An 18,136-nucleotide genomic window follows, 5' to 3' on the forward strand; every position below is an offset into this window, starting at 1 on the left:
AGTGGTGAGAGAGGGCATCCCTGTCTTGTGCCAGTTTTCAAAGGGAATGCTTCCAGTTTTTGCCCATTCAGTATGATATTGGCTGTGGGTTTGTCATAGATAGCTCTTATTATTTCAAGATATGTCCCATCAATACCTAATTTATTGAGAGTTTTTAGCATGAAGAGTTGTTGAATTTTGTCAAAGGCCTTTTCTGCATCTATTGAGATAATCATGTGGTTTTTGTCTTTGGTTCTGTTTATATGCTGGATTACATTTATTGATTTGCGTATGTTGAACCAGCCTTGCATCCCGGGGATGAAGCAACCTACAGAATGGGAGAAAATTTTTGCAACCTACTCATCTGACAAAGGGCTAATATCCAGAATCTACAATGAACTCAAACAAATTTACAAGAAAAAAACAAACAACCCCATCAAAAAGTGGGTGAAGGACATGAACAGACACTTCTCAAAAGAAGACATTTATGCAGCCAAAAATCACATGAAAAAATGCTCATCATCACTGCCCATCAGAGAAATGCAAATCAAAATCACAATGAGATGCCATCTCACACCAGTTAGAATGGCCATCATTAAAAAGTCAGGAAACAACAGGTGCTGGAGAGGATGTGGAGAAATAAGAACACTTTTACACTGTTGGTGGGACTGTAAACTAGTTCAACCATTGTGGAAGTCAGTGTGGTGATTCCTCAGGGATCTAGAACTAGAAATACCATTTGACCCAGCCATCCCATTACTGGGTATATACCCAAAGGACTATAAATCATGCTGCTATAAAGACACATGCACACGTATGTTTGTTGCGGCACTATTCACAAGAGCAAAGACTCGGAACCAACCCAAATGTCCAACAACGATAGACTGGATTAAGAAAATGTGGCACATATACACCATGGAATACTATGCAGCCATAAAAAATGATGAGTTCGTGTCCTTTTTAGGGACATGGATGAAACTGGAAAACATCATTCTCAGTCAACTATCGCAAGGACAAAAAACCAAACACCACATGTTCTCACTCATAGGTGGGAACTGAACAATGAGAACTCATGAACACAGGAAGGGGAACATCACACTCCGGGGACTGTTGTGGGGTGGGGGGAGGGGGGAGGGACAGCATTAGGAGATATACCTAATGCTAAATGACGAGTTAATGGGTGCAGCAAACCAACACAGCACATGGATACATATGTAACAAACCTGCACATTGTGCACATGTACCCTAAAACCTGAAGTATAATAAAAAAAAGACTTAAAAATTAAAAAAAATAAAAATAAATAAATAAATAAATAAATAAATAAAACTTAAGACCAGAAAATAAAAAAAAAAAAAAGTAGCTACTTTTTATGGAACACATATCACCAAACACAATGCCAAGCTCTCTACTCATACAATCTCACTTCCCCCCTGAAAAACCAGACATCATCTTTTTTTTTGCTGCATGACATTTAGACCACTTTTCTGCTTCAGTTTGTACCAGATTCATGCAGAAACTGTAAACAGTAACTAGAACATACTAGTTTATTATGTAAAGTAATATTATCCTTTCCCTTCCTCTAGTTGAAACAACTTTTTTCCATTTCTGACTTTAGTTCTCCTACTTAGTACATCCTAAACTGTAAATAATTTGATCATACCATTCTTCCTTGGTTTTAACAAATGAAGATATTATCTACCTACTATGAAAGATGAGAAATTGGTTTATTTACTTTATTGTTTTTTTCCTCCTCTCACCCAAGTATTTATAAGGTATTGTTTTTTGATTGGCAATCTTGGTACTTTAAAAATATATACTTAGTGGTTACCAGGAGCTGAGACACGGGGATAATGGGAGTTATTGTTTAATAGATATGGAATTTCAGTTTGAGATAATGAAAAAGTTCTGGAGGTGGATAGGTTGTGAATGTACTTAGTGCCACAGTGAATTGCACACTTAAAAAATGATTAAAATGGAAAATTTTATGTTATGTATATTGTATCACAGTAAAAAAACAATTTGAAATTACCACATTAGAAAAAAAGTATACTTAATGAGGTAGGTATTATAACAATTCCCATTCTATATAGGTTAAGTAACTTGTCAAAGATCACACAACTAATAGAAGATTTGAAACCAAATTTTCTCTAACTCAACAACTCCAAGTTGCCCCATTCGAAGTTCCTGCCCATTCCTATCCACTCCTGTGCAGAGAATGTGCACAGAATCTTTCATTCATTCAGTCTACCTATTAGATGTTTTTTCCAAGGGCCTACTTTGTTCCAGATGCTGTCTTAGGTGCTGGGGATCCTGTAGCAGACTGACACAAGTCAGCACTCAGCATTCACCTGTTTCCTTCATGCTCACCTTAAACAGCACGTGCACCTCCTGGGCCTCATTCTCCAGTGCCCAGAGCCGTCTCCGAGCAGCTTCCTGTAGAGGTCCATTTACACACCTCCTGGAGCGGCTCTTTACACAGAAGGAGAGTGTCAGGTCTTAAAGAGAACAGAGAGAGAAGGATCAGGCTAGAAATAGAATAAAAAGGAAGAAAGAGTTAGATAAGCCCACAGTTTCCCCTACATGTATACCTGAACCCTCAACTGGTGTCCTCATTAGTTACAGATCAGAGTGGTCTTAACACTCCTCGGAGCACCCCTTTAAATAGTCCTCCCTAGAGGAAAAACACATACTGAACCCAGGAGGGCTCTGGAATTGCAGGAGTTGATGCACTCACGTTGTTTATTTCTGCTTTGTACAAGGTTTATTCCTACACTGCCTGGCACTGATGTAATGGTGCTAACACAGGACCAGCTAGGACATACATCACTCCCTGTGAATGAATTGTGAAAGTTTAGAATCAATAGGACTTTGTCCATATTTAAGGAAATGTACTTATATGTCAAAGTTATCATATGTAATAGACATATACTTTGTGCATTACACATAAACACATATATATATAAACATGTACACATTACACATAAACACATTTTCTCTAACCTGTTTTTTCTGATACTGCAATTATTAATGTTTATCAGGGTAATTAATGTATTAAAGTCTACCTTTAATTTCTCCAAAATGCACATTCATTTAACAGATACTTATTGAGAGCTTTCTATAAGCCAGAAGCTGTTTTACGGGCTCCTCAGCAGAGAACAAAACAGGCAGTCCCTGTTCTGATGGAGCTTGTATTCTTCTTAGTAAGTGAATAACTAGGCAAGAAATTCCACAAACATAATAGTTTCAGATGGAGAAGAGCACTGTGAAAAAAAAATTAATGGAGTCAAGAGACAGAGATGGAGTGTTTGATGGCAGGGGATGCCTTCGGATAGTGCTGTCGAGAAAGGCCACACTGAGGAGGTTCATCGTATAATTACACTTTGCAATGTGTCTTCTTTAGATAGTAAGTAGCAATCCTGTTAATAATTATTCAAAAAATAAACCGAGAAGGCGTTGAAATAGATCATCACAGAGGTCTCACTTGCAGCCTCAACTTGCCAGGACCTCTGCAAATTCCTCAGCACATTAGAGATGACCCCTATCATGCTGGCCTGAGTCCACAAGGCAGCTGTGGACGTCTACCTTTAAAAGGCCTGTCTTTAACCTAGAAGTCCTGAAAATGCTGTGGCTCCAAATGAGCTCTTCTATGACATTCCCAAATGACCAGACTTTGATGTAAACTTCACATGGGTGTTTGTTCCACTCAGTTTCTCCTAGGCTTATGCTCCAATATCATGCAATCCCTTTTTCTTCAGCACCCCCCATCCATCCAGGCCTCCATCTGGTAGCCTTGTGGCATGCTGAGCTCTAGGAGGAGGTACGGTGCAAAGATGAAGCCCAGGGAGGGGTCACACAGGCTCCAGCTCAAGACTTGGCTCTGCTCTTCAATAACTGTGCCACCCTAAACAATTAATTGCCTCTCTATGCATGGCTTTTCCCTTTAGCAAAATGGCTTTTATAGTACCTATCCCACAGGGGTTTTAAGATGTTTACTAGACTGGGTGCAGTGGCTCTTGCCTGTAATACTAGCAGTTTGGGAGGTCAAGGGAGGAGGAGAGCTTAAGCTCAGGAGTTCAACACCAGCCTGGGCAACATGCCAAAACCCTGTCTTCTGACAAAAAAGAAAAAAAAGATTAGCCAGACATGGTGGCCTGGGCATGGTGGTGCATGCCTGTAGCCCAGTTACTCAGAGGCTGAGATAGGAGGATGGCTTGAGCACAGGAGGCTGAGGTCACAGTGAGTTAACATCACACCACTGCACTCCAGCCTGGGCAACGGAGCAAGACCCTGCCTCAAGGAAAAAAAAATGCTTCCTAAATAACATCGTGCATATAAATCTTTTTACTCAGTGCCTGGTACATATTAAATATTCAGTAAACACATTACGTATTAGCTGTTGCCCCTCCTCACCTCCCCACCACTAGCAAGTACTGCTCATGGCTGGCTGCCCTCAGGTGATCATGACTATTAACCTTGGCAATAACTGATTCTATGATTCCTTTCTACCAAACCCATCTCATCCATCCTTCCAACATCTAATCCAAAATCCCCATTCAAATCTCTTAGAGTAGCCCCTGCTGACTGACAAACAGGGCCTTTCGTGTGAATCTCCTTGCCATGCACATGAATCTATGTATATGGAACTCAAAAGACCTGGACTTAAATAAGCAGACTGCTCTTGAGATCTCAACCGTGAGAACTGATACTTAGAGCAGAACCTCTGTGCCCACAGTGGGATCCTACAGCGCCCTCTGCATCACTAGAGCAGGGAGGAAGTCAAGCTCAATATAGTTTTCATGAAGTGTATTGTGTCACAGATTAATCCTTCTCAAAGTCAGTTCTGTAATTGTGATAATATGTTTGACTGATTCTGTCTGCAACTGTACTGCATTGAGGAGAGGTTGGCAGCTACAGCCATCTCCCCTTCTCACTCCATGACCTTCCTGGAAACAGCATCAGGGTGGAAAATGCTGAAAGATGGACAAGTTCAGCCCGAGGTCAGTTCAGTTTCACCTACAGATACCCTTTGTTCACTGGCCTTCATGCATTGATAAGGCAAAATGCTGACTCTACTGCGTTCATGAAACAACAGATGGTAATTCAGGTTTTTCCAGGGGTGGTCCAAGCTGACAGACAGATAAGCAGATTGACACAATATCAAGAAACAAAGGGCAAAGTTTTTCTCATTGTCAACCAAGAAGTTTGACGAATTTGAAATTGGGCCTGCGGCTATACCACCCTGAACACGCTTGATCTCGTTTGAAACTGGGAAAAGAAAGAACCTGGTATGACATGTATACAATATCTATTTACATGGTCTAGATCCTTTAAATATATTTATAATCTTTTTCACAAGTCTATATTTTGTATTACAGGGAGAGCTATATTTTTGGAGGGCAAAGGAGCGTTGTGGTTTTGAACAAGGCCCTTCCTTACGTGTTAACTGTGTCGTGGTGAAGTCATTTCCCTCTCTGACACTCTGTTTCTCATCAGCTAAATGGAGATTTGGGCGCTTCCACCTAGCGATGGGCAAGCAAAAATGAGAAAAACATGTGAGGATCATTTGGCACGCGAATTGTCCTCTAAAATGGTCCTATCTACTGTACAACAGAAATCAAGTCTTCTACAGGTTTGTCCTCAGAGTTTCTGTTACAGAGTTCTGCCCAGGTGCACCTTTCCTCTGATAACAATTTTCTCTTTGCAGGCTTCATCGATGTCTTTTAAAGGGGATTTTGTGGGAGATGTGTATTAAGAATAAGATTTTTTTCACATTAATTTCAAAACTTTTTCTGCTTCTGAAAGAGTCATACAGATGCCCTTCTGCTCAAGCCAATCTCACTTCACATATTCATTTAGTTATTCACTTATTTAACAAATATTTATGCAGAACCTACTACATATAAAGTACTATGTTGGGTATCATATAGTATGTAAAAGTGACCTCCACATATTCATTCAACCATTCATGTATTCATTTATTTATTTATTTTGAGGCAGGGTCTCACTCTGTTACCCAGGCTGGAATGCAATGGTGCAATTACAGCTTACTGCACCCTCAACCTCCCAGGCTCAGGCAGTCCTCCCATCTCAGCCTCTCAAGTAGCTGGGACTGCAGGCATATGCCACTGTGTCTGACTAATGTTTTCATTTTTTTTTAGAGATCAGATCTCACTCTGTTGCCCAGACTAGGTCCCAATTCCTGGGCTCAAGTGATCCTCCCATCTCAGCTTCCCAAAGTGCTGAGATTACAGGTGAGAGCCACCACGTGCAGCCCATGTATTTATTCATCAAACATTTTCTGAGCAGCAACAATGTATGAACAACTCTTTGAGGTACCATGTTGAATATAAATATTTTTAACCTCTATCTCTCAATACCTTCAAATCTAATTTATGATATACTTTCTTTAACAAAGCAAATAAGTATGGAGCTCCTAATAAGTGCCAGATTGTGAAGAGCTCTGAGTAACAGCTTGAGAAAGTTAAAATTAATTTTGTAGGCAATGGAATGCAACAGAAGATTTATGAGCAAGCAAATAGCATAGTCAAAATCTTTTCATCAAGAGGGAAAGAGGGAGGGGCTGTTTAGATGGGAGAGATAAAGAGGTTATTGCAATACTCAACATGGAAGAATAAGGCTTGTCTTTGGGATTTGGATACCTGGATTAATGTTCTGCGGCAGAAAACATTTTTCCTTGTATTCAGATGAGGCTATACACTCACTTGATACAGCTGGATCCTTGGAAGGAGTTTCTTTACCTGGAGAAGATGAAATAAAAGGTCATCTTAAGAATGTAAGGAAGTTCAAAGCAAGTTATAAGCAAGGCTGTAGCTTTGGTCAAGTGACAATTTTTTTCCAGGATTAGTGGCATGAAAGAATTCTAATTGTTATCACCATTGCCTTGTAATTATGTAAGCTATTATCAAAGAACTGTCATACATGCCATGTCAATCCAGCAGCAGCCTGGGTATGCCCATCTTATTAAAAAGCAGATCCCCATTCACATATTGAACTAAGTCTCATGGCTTAGAACACTGAAGGTGCTCAATATACATTGAGCCTACACAGGTCATCACAGATCTGACTACAGCAAGGCTTAAGGTTCAATAGGGGCAGATAATGGAAGGGCTGGAGTGGAGACAGACATTGGCATCATTAGGGAGGCAATTGGGGTGTGGTTGTAATGGCCCTGAAATGTATAATTGTCCCCAGCTGTCCTTCTGTCTTCCCCTTAAATAGGGTCCTGTCAGGCCTCTCTTTCTTCCCAACTCTGAAAAGTTACTGTCTTCACAATGGTAGAAGTGGAGTAAAAAGAAGAAGAAAGAAGACCAAGACACAGGCTAGGGCTAGGGAGGAGGAAACTTTGATGGCAGAGAGTTGAAAAGAAAGAAGATGGTGCACCTATAAAGCATAATGAAGTAGATACAGAAGGAAATGTCAAAAACATCGCTGTAGAACATTGGCCTCCTTTACGGCATCCCCAAAATACAACAAGGAAACTCAAGTCCTTCACACATTAATTTTAGTTGATGGATTCTGTCCTTTTTTCCATAAAACTGTTCAAGAACTGTACCATGGAGTCAGAATGTGATAAGTATTACCTGGTCCTGAAAAGCAGTTAGGAAACCTTGGCTCAACCACTATTTGTGAGTCACTCCTTTAATTTGCTTATAAAATTGTGCATCAGAGCCAAAGAGGCCTACCAAGTTTTGCATACTGGATCTGTGCCTCTAATGACACAGCTTAAGAATGCAACAGGGGTGGAGCGGTCACACTTACTTCTGGTTAATGTTGAACCTAAATTCTCATATTGCTGCTAATAGCCTGTGTCTCCATTCTGTGCCTATGGAGGGGGATTTTGACACCCAAGTTGAGGACCTTCCATTTCTTCACAGTGGGAGCAGTTAGCACTGTTTTGGGTGATGTACATCAAGAATGAAGTGGATTTCAAATGGAATAGGCAGAAGCAGGGGCCTGTCAGCTCTTCATCCAGTAAATCTTGTTAGCTGTTCAGTGCTGAAAGCTAAGCAGCTTAGCTGGAAACCTGGCAGCAATGAGCTATAGTTGAACAGGATCATTTTTCAGTTCTGCCCCGAGGAACCAAAAGCAACTGCAGCAAAAAGGCACTGGCTTGGGAATAATGAGAAATGAGAATGAGCACAAATCAAATCTTCCCATACATGAGTTCAGTGACCTTGGGCAAGACACTTCACCTGTCCACTTTGTGAGTTTTCACTTTCCCCACTTATAAATGAAGGACTGATCTAAATTAGTGCTTTCGAACCCCAGCTGCCTATTTGAATCATCTAGGTTGCCTTTTAAAAATATTGCTTCATCCCAGCTAAAAAAAAAAATTAAAACAATGGACTCTTGAAGATAAAGAGTAGAATAATGGTTACCAGAGGCAGGGAAGGGTGTGTGTGCTAGGGAGAAGTAGGGATGTTAATGGGTACAAAAATGCAGTTAGATAGAATAAATAAGATCTAATGCTTGATAACACAACAGGGTGACTGTAGTCACCAATAATTTATTGTACATTTAAAAATAACTAAAAGAGTATAATTGGATTGTTGGTAACAAAAAGAAAAGATAAATGTTTGAGGCGATGTGATTTACCCTGATGTGATTATTACCCATTGTATATGCCTATATCAAAATATCTCATGTATTCCATAAATATATACACCTAATATGTACCCACAAAAACTAAAAATAACAAAAGAATAAAAAGAAAAAATATTGCTTCATCCTCAGAGATTCAGATTTTTGTGGTCCATAGTACAGCCATAGATCTTTTTTTTAATAATAAGTTCTTCAATGATTCTAATTTGAGCCAGTGTTGAGAACCGTATGTCTAGATTGGTGCTTCTGAAACTTTATTTTACCTATGAATCACCTATGGATATTGATAAAATGCTGATTCTGCTTCAGTATTTGAAAGCTGAGGTTCTGCATTTCTGATGTTTTCACAGGTGATGCTCCTCCTGCTGCTCCCAGGACCACACTTGGAGTAGCAGCCTGCTTCCCTGGGACAAAATTTGACTGTAGACTACAGCAAACCCACAAACGTCGTCTTTATTTTTTTCTGGCCCACACAGTGAATTTTTACTTTGAACTGCTTGACATCATTTAGAAATTGAAATGTTTCACATAACCCAGATGCTTGAGTTTGTTTTGAAACATGGAAGATCTGTAGCCCAGGAGCCTCATTGTCATATGGCAACAGTCAGCTGGGGCCAAGTGGCTGCTGTTGCTCTACAGGGCATTTGTTCTCCAGCCACCATGGTCCCCACCCTATTCCGTCACTCATTTACACCTGACCCTGGCAAGTTTGTGAGTGTATCCCTGCTGTAGAATTCTCTGAGAAAATACAATAGCCTGACAATGAGGACTTGTGAGGTGAGCCCACCTTGAAGAAGGGAAGTCAAGGATGGGGACCCTGGCTTGGGGAAAGGGTGCACAGCTTTTTAAGGATTTGTGAGGCTTAGGGCAGAAAATTGCAAGGTTTTGCAAAATGTGATACGTGAACTGTCTGTATCAGAATTTTTTAGATAATTGTTTTTAAAAAGATGTCTGTGCAAAAGAAACTTATAGAAAATATAGAAGAATATCTGCATGACTTGATGTTGCCAGTGATTTCCTAAACAGGATGGAAAAAGTGCTACCCTCAAAAGGAATAATGGATAAATAGTAATACATTAAAATTAGAAACTTCTATTAATCAAAAGATGCAATTAAGAGACTGAAAAGCGGCTGGGCGCGGTGGCTCACGCTTGTAATCCCAGCACTTTGGGAGGCCGAGGCAGGCGGATCACGAGGTCGGGAGATCGAGACCACGGTGAAACTCTGTCTCTACTAAAAATACAAAAAAATTAGCCAGGCATGGTGGCGGGCGCCTGTAGTCCCAGCTACTCGGAGAGGCTGAGGCAGGAGAATGGCATGAACCCGGGAGGCGGAGCTTGCAGTGAGCCGAGATTGTGCCACTGCACTCCAGCCTGGGCGACAGAGCGAGACTCTGCCTCAAAAAAAAAAAAAAAAAAAAAGTGACAGAGTACAAGAAAATATTGATCATACATATATATAGTCATCAAATAATTCAAACATACTCAAAGATTTAAGGAATGCCAAAAATCTTGGAGAAATAGATAGCCAGCCCACCAGAAAAATGGGCAAAAGGATTGAATAAACTTTTCACCAAAGACAATATTCAAACAGCTAATAAATATATGAAAATTGTTTCACCTCATCAGGGAAATGAAAATTAAAACCACAATGGAACACAGCTACACAGACTGGCTAAAATGAAAAAAAAGACAGATAAAGCCAAGTGTTTGTGAGGATATAGAGCAAGTAGAATACCTAGAATATACTGCAACTAGAATATACTGCAAGTGTGAAGATAAACTGAAGTTCTATCTTTGGAAAGCTGACAGTGTCAATTCAAGCTGAAAATATGCATGCACTAAGACCAAAAGACATCCACTAAAATATTCAGAACAGCACTGTTTATAAGAACCCAAACTTGTCTACAATTCAAATGTCAATTTACACTAGAATGGACAAGTAAATGATGTATATATAATATATAATTAAATCTTAATACAGCAAACCGGGCATGGTGGCACATGCCTACAATCTCAGCTATTTGGGAGGCTGAGGCTAGAGGATCGTTTCAGCCCAGGAGTTCAAGCCCAGCCTGGACAACATAGCAAGACCCATCCCCCAAAAATTAAATAAATAAATAAATCCAATACAACAATGAGAATGAATGAATTGCAACTGTATAAAACAATATCGATGAGTATATTCACTTGTGAAAAGTCACCACACTGTACACATGATTTCATGCACAACTCTGTATAAATGGTAAATTTTTTTTAATCCTCTTAAAGCCTTTACTGACCTCAACGTTCTTTTTTTTTAACTTTTATTTTAGGTTTTGGGGTACATGTGAAGGTTTGGTTCTTCGGTAAACTTATATCTTGGAGGTTTGTTATACAGGTTATTTCATCAGCTAGGTGTGAAGCTCAGTACCCAATAGTTATCTTTTCTGCTTCTCTCCCTCCTCCCAACCTCCACCCTCAAGTAGATCCCAGTGTCTGTTGTTTTCCTCTTTGTGTTTATAAGTTCTTATCATTTAGCTCCCACTTATAAGTGAGAACATGTGGCATTTAGTTTTCTGTTCCTACATTAGTTTGCTAAGAATAATGGCCTCCAGCTCCATTTATGTCTCACAAAAGACATGCTCTCATTCTTTTTTATGGCTGCATAGTATTCTATGGTGTATATGTGTTAATGGTATATTTTTATAAAAAGCTGAATTTTAAAATATTCCTGGAGCCCCTCTCTACCTACTCTACCTTGAAATATCTAGGAGTAGAGTCCTGAGGTGTGCGTTTTTAATTAGCACTTCGGGTATTTCTGATGGCTTCTAGAGTGTGAGAATGCTCAAGCCAATTCACCAGAGGCCTCGGATCCCATGAGCCAGAAGGGCACCTCTCTGAGAAACAACAAAGAAGCTGGAAAATTAGAATGCATTCTATAATAGGAAAAACAGCTAATAGTTATACATGGATTGACAGTTTACAGCATTCTTTTACACATGGTGTTATATTTCAACATGAAGAAGTTTGAAAACTTGAGCTGGGCCTTGTAAAAGAACCAGAGATAATTCAAGGCAACAAAAAACTGTCATACAGAATAAATTACCTTCGAAAAAAAGTATGATTTTTATAACTGAAAGAAAATAAACCAAAAGGTCTCTATGGTAGTTATCGCTGAGTCATTTTAACAATCTTTTTGATACTTTCGTCTACTTTCCAAATATTGTAATTTTTCTTTTTTTATAGGCACATTTAAATATTATTTAACTGAAATATTAATTTTTTGAAAAATAAAAGTTTTGTATATTAAAGATGATAACACAATCTGCTAACAATACAGGCTGCTGATTAATAATTGTTTTAATATTAATACTTTAATCTACTATTTAAATTCCAGCTTTGTCAATTGACCCAGTAATATCAGTAATATCCTTTTTATCATCTTTTCTTCTTCAGTATAGAATGCAGTTTAGGATCAAGTACTACATTTAGTTGTCAAAAGTCTTTAGCCTGCTTTCATTGGGAACATTTCCATACACTTTTTTTATGACTTTTTTTCTCTGATGACATTGACATTTTGGAATGATGAAGTCCCTCCTCCACCCTTCTTTTAGTTTTTCTTCAACTTTTATTTTAAGTTCAGGGGTACCTGTGCAGGATATGCAGGTTTGTTATATAAGTAAACGTGTGTCCTGGTGATTTGCTGCACAGATCATCCCATCACCTAGGTATTTAGCCCAGCATCCATTCGTTATCTATTCAAAAATATGGAACACTTCACAAATTTGCATGTCATCCTTGCACAGGGGCCATGCTAATCTTCTCTGTATCTTTCCGATTTTAGCATACATGCTGCCAAAGCAAGCTCTCTATTTTTCAAATATTCTATAATCAGCATGCATTTGTTTTCTAACACTGAAGGCAGGTAAAGAAGTGGCTAAGAACAAGTGGCAATCAGACAGTCCTGGACTCAAACCCTGGCTTCTTCATTAGCCATGTGACCCATGTGAACCCAGTCTATGTAGTCTATGTGGAGCTGACTCCTTAACTCCAAAAGTGAGCACACAATTCAGGCATAATCCAACTGGGTTATGCAGTGCCATGGCCACATGATCAAAGTTAAGCCAATGAGAATTAGTTCTAGGACCCTCATCAGCACACTTAGTGAAGAGATTTCTTTTCACTGGACTGGAAGCTATGAATATGACAGCCTGGAGCTGTGGCGCCCACCACAAGGAGAAAGCCCACCTGATGTTCAGTCCAACCCACAAAAACAGAGCTTAGGAAAGTTAGCTTTCTGATAACATCATCTGAACACCTTGATTTAGCAATATCTGAAGAAAAAAAAAACCTAGACTTTCAGTTATTAATCAATGAATTGCTTTTGATATAAGCTAGTTTTATTTTTATTATTATTGATCAGAAAAAGTTACTAACCCTCAATTCAGAAAAACATTGAGATTCATTTGTAAACTGCCAAACTGGTTTCCGAAGAGGCTGTAACATTTTGTATTCCCACCAGCAATATGTGAGAGTTCTAGTTGCTCCACATCCTCACTAACACTTGATGTTATAGTCTTTTTAATTTGGGCCATTCTAAGTAGGTAGGCCATTTTATCTGATTGTTTCAATGTGCATTTCTCTAATGACTTATGATGTTAATCACTTTTTCACATGCTTATTAGTCATCTACATATTTTTTATACGGAAGTGTCCATTCCAACATTTTGCAATTGTTATTGGGTTATTTATCTTATCATTATTGAGTTGAAGGAGCTTTTCTTTTTAATATACTTGTTCTGGATATTATCCCCAGTTGATGGCTTGCTTTTTGTGTTCTTGGCAGATGTATATAAGTGGGAGGAAAGCAGGATAGGGTGGGAATGAGCTTTGTACACACATGGGATGGTAGAAGCCAGCCTGCGCATGCTGGGGAGGTGGGTAGTTGTGGGACTAAAATGGATAAATATGGTAGGGTCAAGATGGGGGAGCACTTTAAGGCAGGCAGGGGTGTTTAGAATGGATACAGTAAGCAATGGTGAGGTGTGAAATATTCTTGAGCATGGCAATGGTATAACAAAAGTGAAAATTCTACTTGGGTAACATGGGAAGGATAAGGAGAGAAAAGCACAATAGGCAGGGAGACCAGCTGAAGAGGTGCTGTGAAAATCCAGGGAGGTGAGTGTGAGAATATGGGCTGTGGCCCTGGCAATGAGAAGTGAGGGCATAGAGTGAATGAGGCTATATTTTAAAACAAGAAAAGAGAAGGCATCTTGACATATTGAATATGAGGGATAAACATGGGGAAGAGGCAAGAAATACAGAAAATGAATGAAGGAAGGGATTTAAAAGATCACCTAGTTCCACTCCCAATTTTAATGTTGAGAAACTAAAGGCCCAGAAAGGAGTCGTGATTTTACTGAGATCACACAGCAAATTAGCAAAAGAGCCAGAGGCCATCCATATCAATGGGTAGGGACCTTGCCATTTTCACTACATTAACCTGACCTCAGAACTCTAAAGTCTCGGGCCTCTGATCAGGGAAACATCTCACAACAACTTGCTGAAAATGAGAATTCACCTTCATTTCTCCTCTCTCAGCCTCTCTTTGCTCCTACCCACCCACCACCATGCTCAACTTTAAAAAGAAGACTAAACAGTAAACATTTTTCTGCATGTTTTTTTTTCCTGTACCTACATTTTCTTTTCTTTTTTGACCTAACAGACCTACCATCAGCAGTTTTTATGATGTAAACCCACTTTCTCCTTGTTGGGACGAATAGCATGTTAGAAGCACAGCTACATCTACCCACATGAATATATCTTAGATTATAATGTTTAGCAAAAAAAAAAAAAGTTGCATCATGATATCATTTTGTTTAAGTTTTAAAGTCTGCAAAACAATTCTTTGGAATGATTGTGAGTTCATGAATATGTAGTGAAAGCACATAACCACTGAATTCATGACAGTTATTAACTATGTGGAGAGAGAAGGGGAATGAGGTTGGAAAGAGATATCCCGGGGCCCCTAAGTATGTTTATGATGTTTTAGTTCTTCAAAAAGTAAGAGAAAGAAAAAGGTAAAGTTCTGAAGATAACATGGCATAATGCAAAAATTTGTTACAACTAGATGGTGGGCTAACTATTCTAATATCCTCTATTATCAGTAGTTTTAAATGCTTTACAAGTCGTTTAAAATTCAAAAGTGAAGCATCATTTACTATTATCAGCATTCACCCTTGATCTCCTCTTATTATACTGATGATTCACATTTATCAAAAAGGTTGAAAGGAAAGTTACAAGCACCAGTGATCAACAGAGGCGAATGTATCTCTTCCACATCTTCTATTTAAGGGCGTAAATCTGCCAAATTTCTTCAAACAGGCATTGAAAATAAGGGTGAAGTGCTAGAAGTTTTTTGATCAACAAGCTTTGACATGGCTTTCTCTGTGATCCAAAGTGAGCAACTGTAGCTTATTAAACAATGGCAAGAAACAACTCATAGATAGGGTGGGGAAGTCAGAGATGATAGCAACTGATCAGAACTTATCCTCTCACCATGTGCAGTCCCCCTGATTAGGGGACTTCTGTGAGCAATTGAGAGCCATCCCAGGGAACAGATGCTGCAGGCAGAGTCCACATGTAAGAATGCAGGTGCCTGGAGTAGTCAGAGTCAACGTTCATTATTGTGTCACTCCACGCAAACCAGTCTGGCAGCTGTCCAGTGCTCAGTGCTATCAAGAGCCTTCTCCTTTCCTGTGTCCCTTAGCCCTGAGGACTCACAGTTTTGGTGTCTGCTGTTAACTCCCACTTAAACAGACACAAGGCAGAAGCACCCCAGGAAACATAAGTACAGACTTCTCCAGGCCAGTAAGGAATGAGGAGGGAGTGATGTAGGAGTGGCCCATATTAACTAACGATAAAACAGCCTGTAGTTATTGAAGGGTTATCAAAAGCCAGACCCTGTGCTAAGTCCATGAGAGGAATTATTCAATTTAATCCTCACATAACTTCCATGGGATAAGTACCACCATTAGATACAGTTTACAGCCAGGAAAACTGAGGTTCAGAAAACATGAAGGACTTGCCCAAGGTCACACAACTATTAAGTTGCTCCAGGATGGGTCTCATACTTTGTTCTTTTCTCTAGGATAAATAGGGGAATCTGGAATGGGAATATCCAGATCGACTGGACTCGGACCTACAACACCCATATCAACCTTACTAGGGAAAGGCCCTGACACATACAGGGAATAATATGGGGGAATTGCATGAAAAGTCTCGAGGGAGATACATAGCAGGCTAACTCTTGGTGAAAAGGTGAATGTGGGGTGCCAGCCAGTAATCAATGGCAAAAAGAAGGTGAAAGAATAAAGTAATTGAATGATAGTGTTATTATGATTTTGATCTTTTTCAATATTTTTGTTTGTTTGTTTGTTTGTTTGTTTTGAGCTGCGTATCTCTGTTCTACAGGAAATACTTGGCTGAAGGACAGATGTCAACTAGAAGCAGGGACGAGGGAACATGAGCAGAGCTCTCTGAGACACCTCTACACAGCAGTTTACAACCCTAAAACTGTATATATGACTAAATGGAGGCCCAGAGAGAAAGCGAGATATACTAGGGTCATCGAAATGGAATTAACAATGGTTAATTTTATTGTGCTCAACTAACTGTGCACCAGACTGTTTCACCATTTCACATGTAGACTTAATCTCCACCACAGCTCTATGAAGAAGGCATAATTATGTCATTAAAGCTACAGATAAGGAAACTGAAACACAGAGAAGTTAAATAAGTTGTTGAGGCAAGTAAAAGAACCAAGATCAAATTCAGACACTTTGGCCTCAAAGACCAAGTGAGTAGCCAAGATGACACCTGCCTAACTAGAGCTAGAGGAAGTCAGATCTAGAGCCCCAATCTCCGACTTCCAGACCAGTGGTCCTGCACGTCTCCCTCCATGCTGTTTCTGCTCTCATGGGGCACAATGGCAATAGAACTTAGGGGGAGGGACTGAAAAGTGTTTACATCTGAGAAATCTGGAGAAGTGAAATTGTTCATAGCTAAAGTCGTGCCTTTTGTGCCAAAGGCATCATTTGGGGTTTGTTTGCTTATAGTTTTAGGTCCAGGGGTTGCCTTTTTCTGGGAGATATTCCCTGCTGTAGGTGCCAAGGTGCCTAGATGAAGACTTCAAGCAGAGGAAGCAGAATACGGTTGTTTTGAGTTCACTTTAATGACCTAGAGTGCCTTCTACAAGCCCAGGTCATAAGACTAAAGAAGAAAGTTGTCTGTCAGAGAATAGAGAGCCCTCAGCTAGGGGATGCTCCTTAGCTACTTCTCTCAGGAACCATGGTGGAGCTCCAGGAAGACACAGAGTTCTAACAAGGGTTAGGAATGATTCGTTGGAGCAATGTTCCCCTATCTCCCAAGCAAGCCTCCCCCACCAATCTACCCCCACATTTCCCCAAAGCCACCACTCATCCTGATAAACACCACACAAGAGAACACAGGGCCCTACCTTGATTCTCCTCTGAAAAAAGGCAAGAAGGTTGCTTCAGGGAGACCAACCAGCCTGGTTGGCCTGGAACTGACATATCCCAGCAAATTCCTCAGTCCCAGGCAAACCATAATGGCTGGTCACCCTAAGTCACTCTCCCATGAGATGACAATTTCTTAGAGCAACAACTCTCCATTGCCTCAACTTGATGCACACACTTACACATGCACTCACACACAAATCACACTGTAATAGACAGAGGCAGGAAACTGCCTGTTTTTCTCCAGTAACAGCAACCCTGACAAAAATAGGCTTGAATGACTAAAGCCAAGTTTATGACCACCCATAGGCCACAGAGGAACTCACTGCCTGAACTTTCTTCCTGTCCTGGGGGATCTTGGGAAGAAAGGAAGGAAGGGCTTAGTCACACCCTGGGAGTGGCAGCCAGGAGCAGTGCTGCTTAGCTCCTGACAGAGCGAGCTCAAAGCCTCTTTCTTCAGGAAAAAAATAGACGCTTCCAGGCTTTGCTCCCTTTTTACAGAGCCAGCATGACAAACACTTACCCAGGGAGGAAGGAGAGGCAGCCAGAAAGCATAATCATCTCCCCATCTTTGGGAGAAAAGTTTCTCCAACCCAGCAGGTTCCTGAGCCTCCACTGGACCATCCACTTTGGCCAAGCCACAGGCCAAGGGCCCCCTGGGAAACTCACCTGGGCCCCGGGTCAGACTCCGCTCCCTGGGGATGCAGAAGCAGCCACCCATGTGTGTACCATCCTACCCTGGCCGAGGCCCTTGGGAACACCGGCCAGAAGAGTGCTGCAAGGGCCAGCCTCCCAATGGTGTCCCTCCTCCTGCCTCCTCCCTGGCACACAAGGGACCGAGGCCTGCTCAATGCACAATGCAGCCTTTGATATCCCGGCTAGGGCAGGAGGCCCAGGGAGGGTGGGAGGGGCAGCCCAGCCCAGCCTGCAGGCCCACAGCTCCTGCACTGTCAGGCCCGGGGAACAGGGCTCCTCCCTGCCTCTCAGCAGATCGCTTCATGCCTATCAGCCTGCAG

General features: G+C 40.6%; 1 protein-coding gene and 1 non-coding gene across 6 annotated transcripts in view; both read right to left on the reverse strand.

Annotated features, from left to right (window-relative positions):
• The window catches only part of SH3TC2 (SH3 domain and tetratricopeptide repeats 2), a 139,047-nt gene extending 121,165 nt beyond the window's left edge, over window positions 1-17,882 (reverse strand). For all 5 annotated transcript variants that reach the window (XM_058440010.1, XM_058440008.1, XM_058440009.1 and 2 more), the window contains exons 1-3: window positions 17,790-17,882; window positions 6,640-6,738; window positions 2,348-2,475 (exon numbers count right to left, since the gene is read on the reverse strand). In XM_058440010.1, the coding sequence (XP_058295993.1) occupies window positions 2,348-2,475; window positions 6,640-6,738; window positions 17,790-17,841 (279 nt within the window). In that variant the 5' untranslated portion in view covers window positions 17,842-17,882. The remainder of the gene's footprint in view (window positions 1-2,347; window positions 2,476-6,639; window positions 6,739-17,789) is intronic.
• LOC116471985 (U6 spliceosomal RNA) lies at window positions 12,345-12,447 on the reverse strand. Its single transcript, XR_004248915.1, has one exon. It is a non-coding gene; the product is annotated as a U6 spliceosomal RNA (small nuclear RNA).
• Window positions 17,883-18,136: the final 254 nt, after the last annotated feature.

Source organism: Hylobates moloch, unplaced genomic scaffold, assembly GCF_009828535.3.
Source record: "Hylobates moloch isolate HMO894 unplaced genomic scaffold, HMol_V3 SCAFFOLD_6, whole genome shotgun sequence".
NCBI lineage: Eukaryota > Metazoa > Chordata > Mammalia > Primates > Hylobatidae > Hylobates > Hylobates moloch.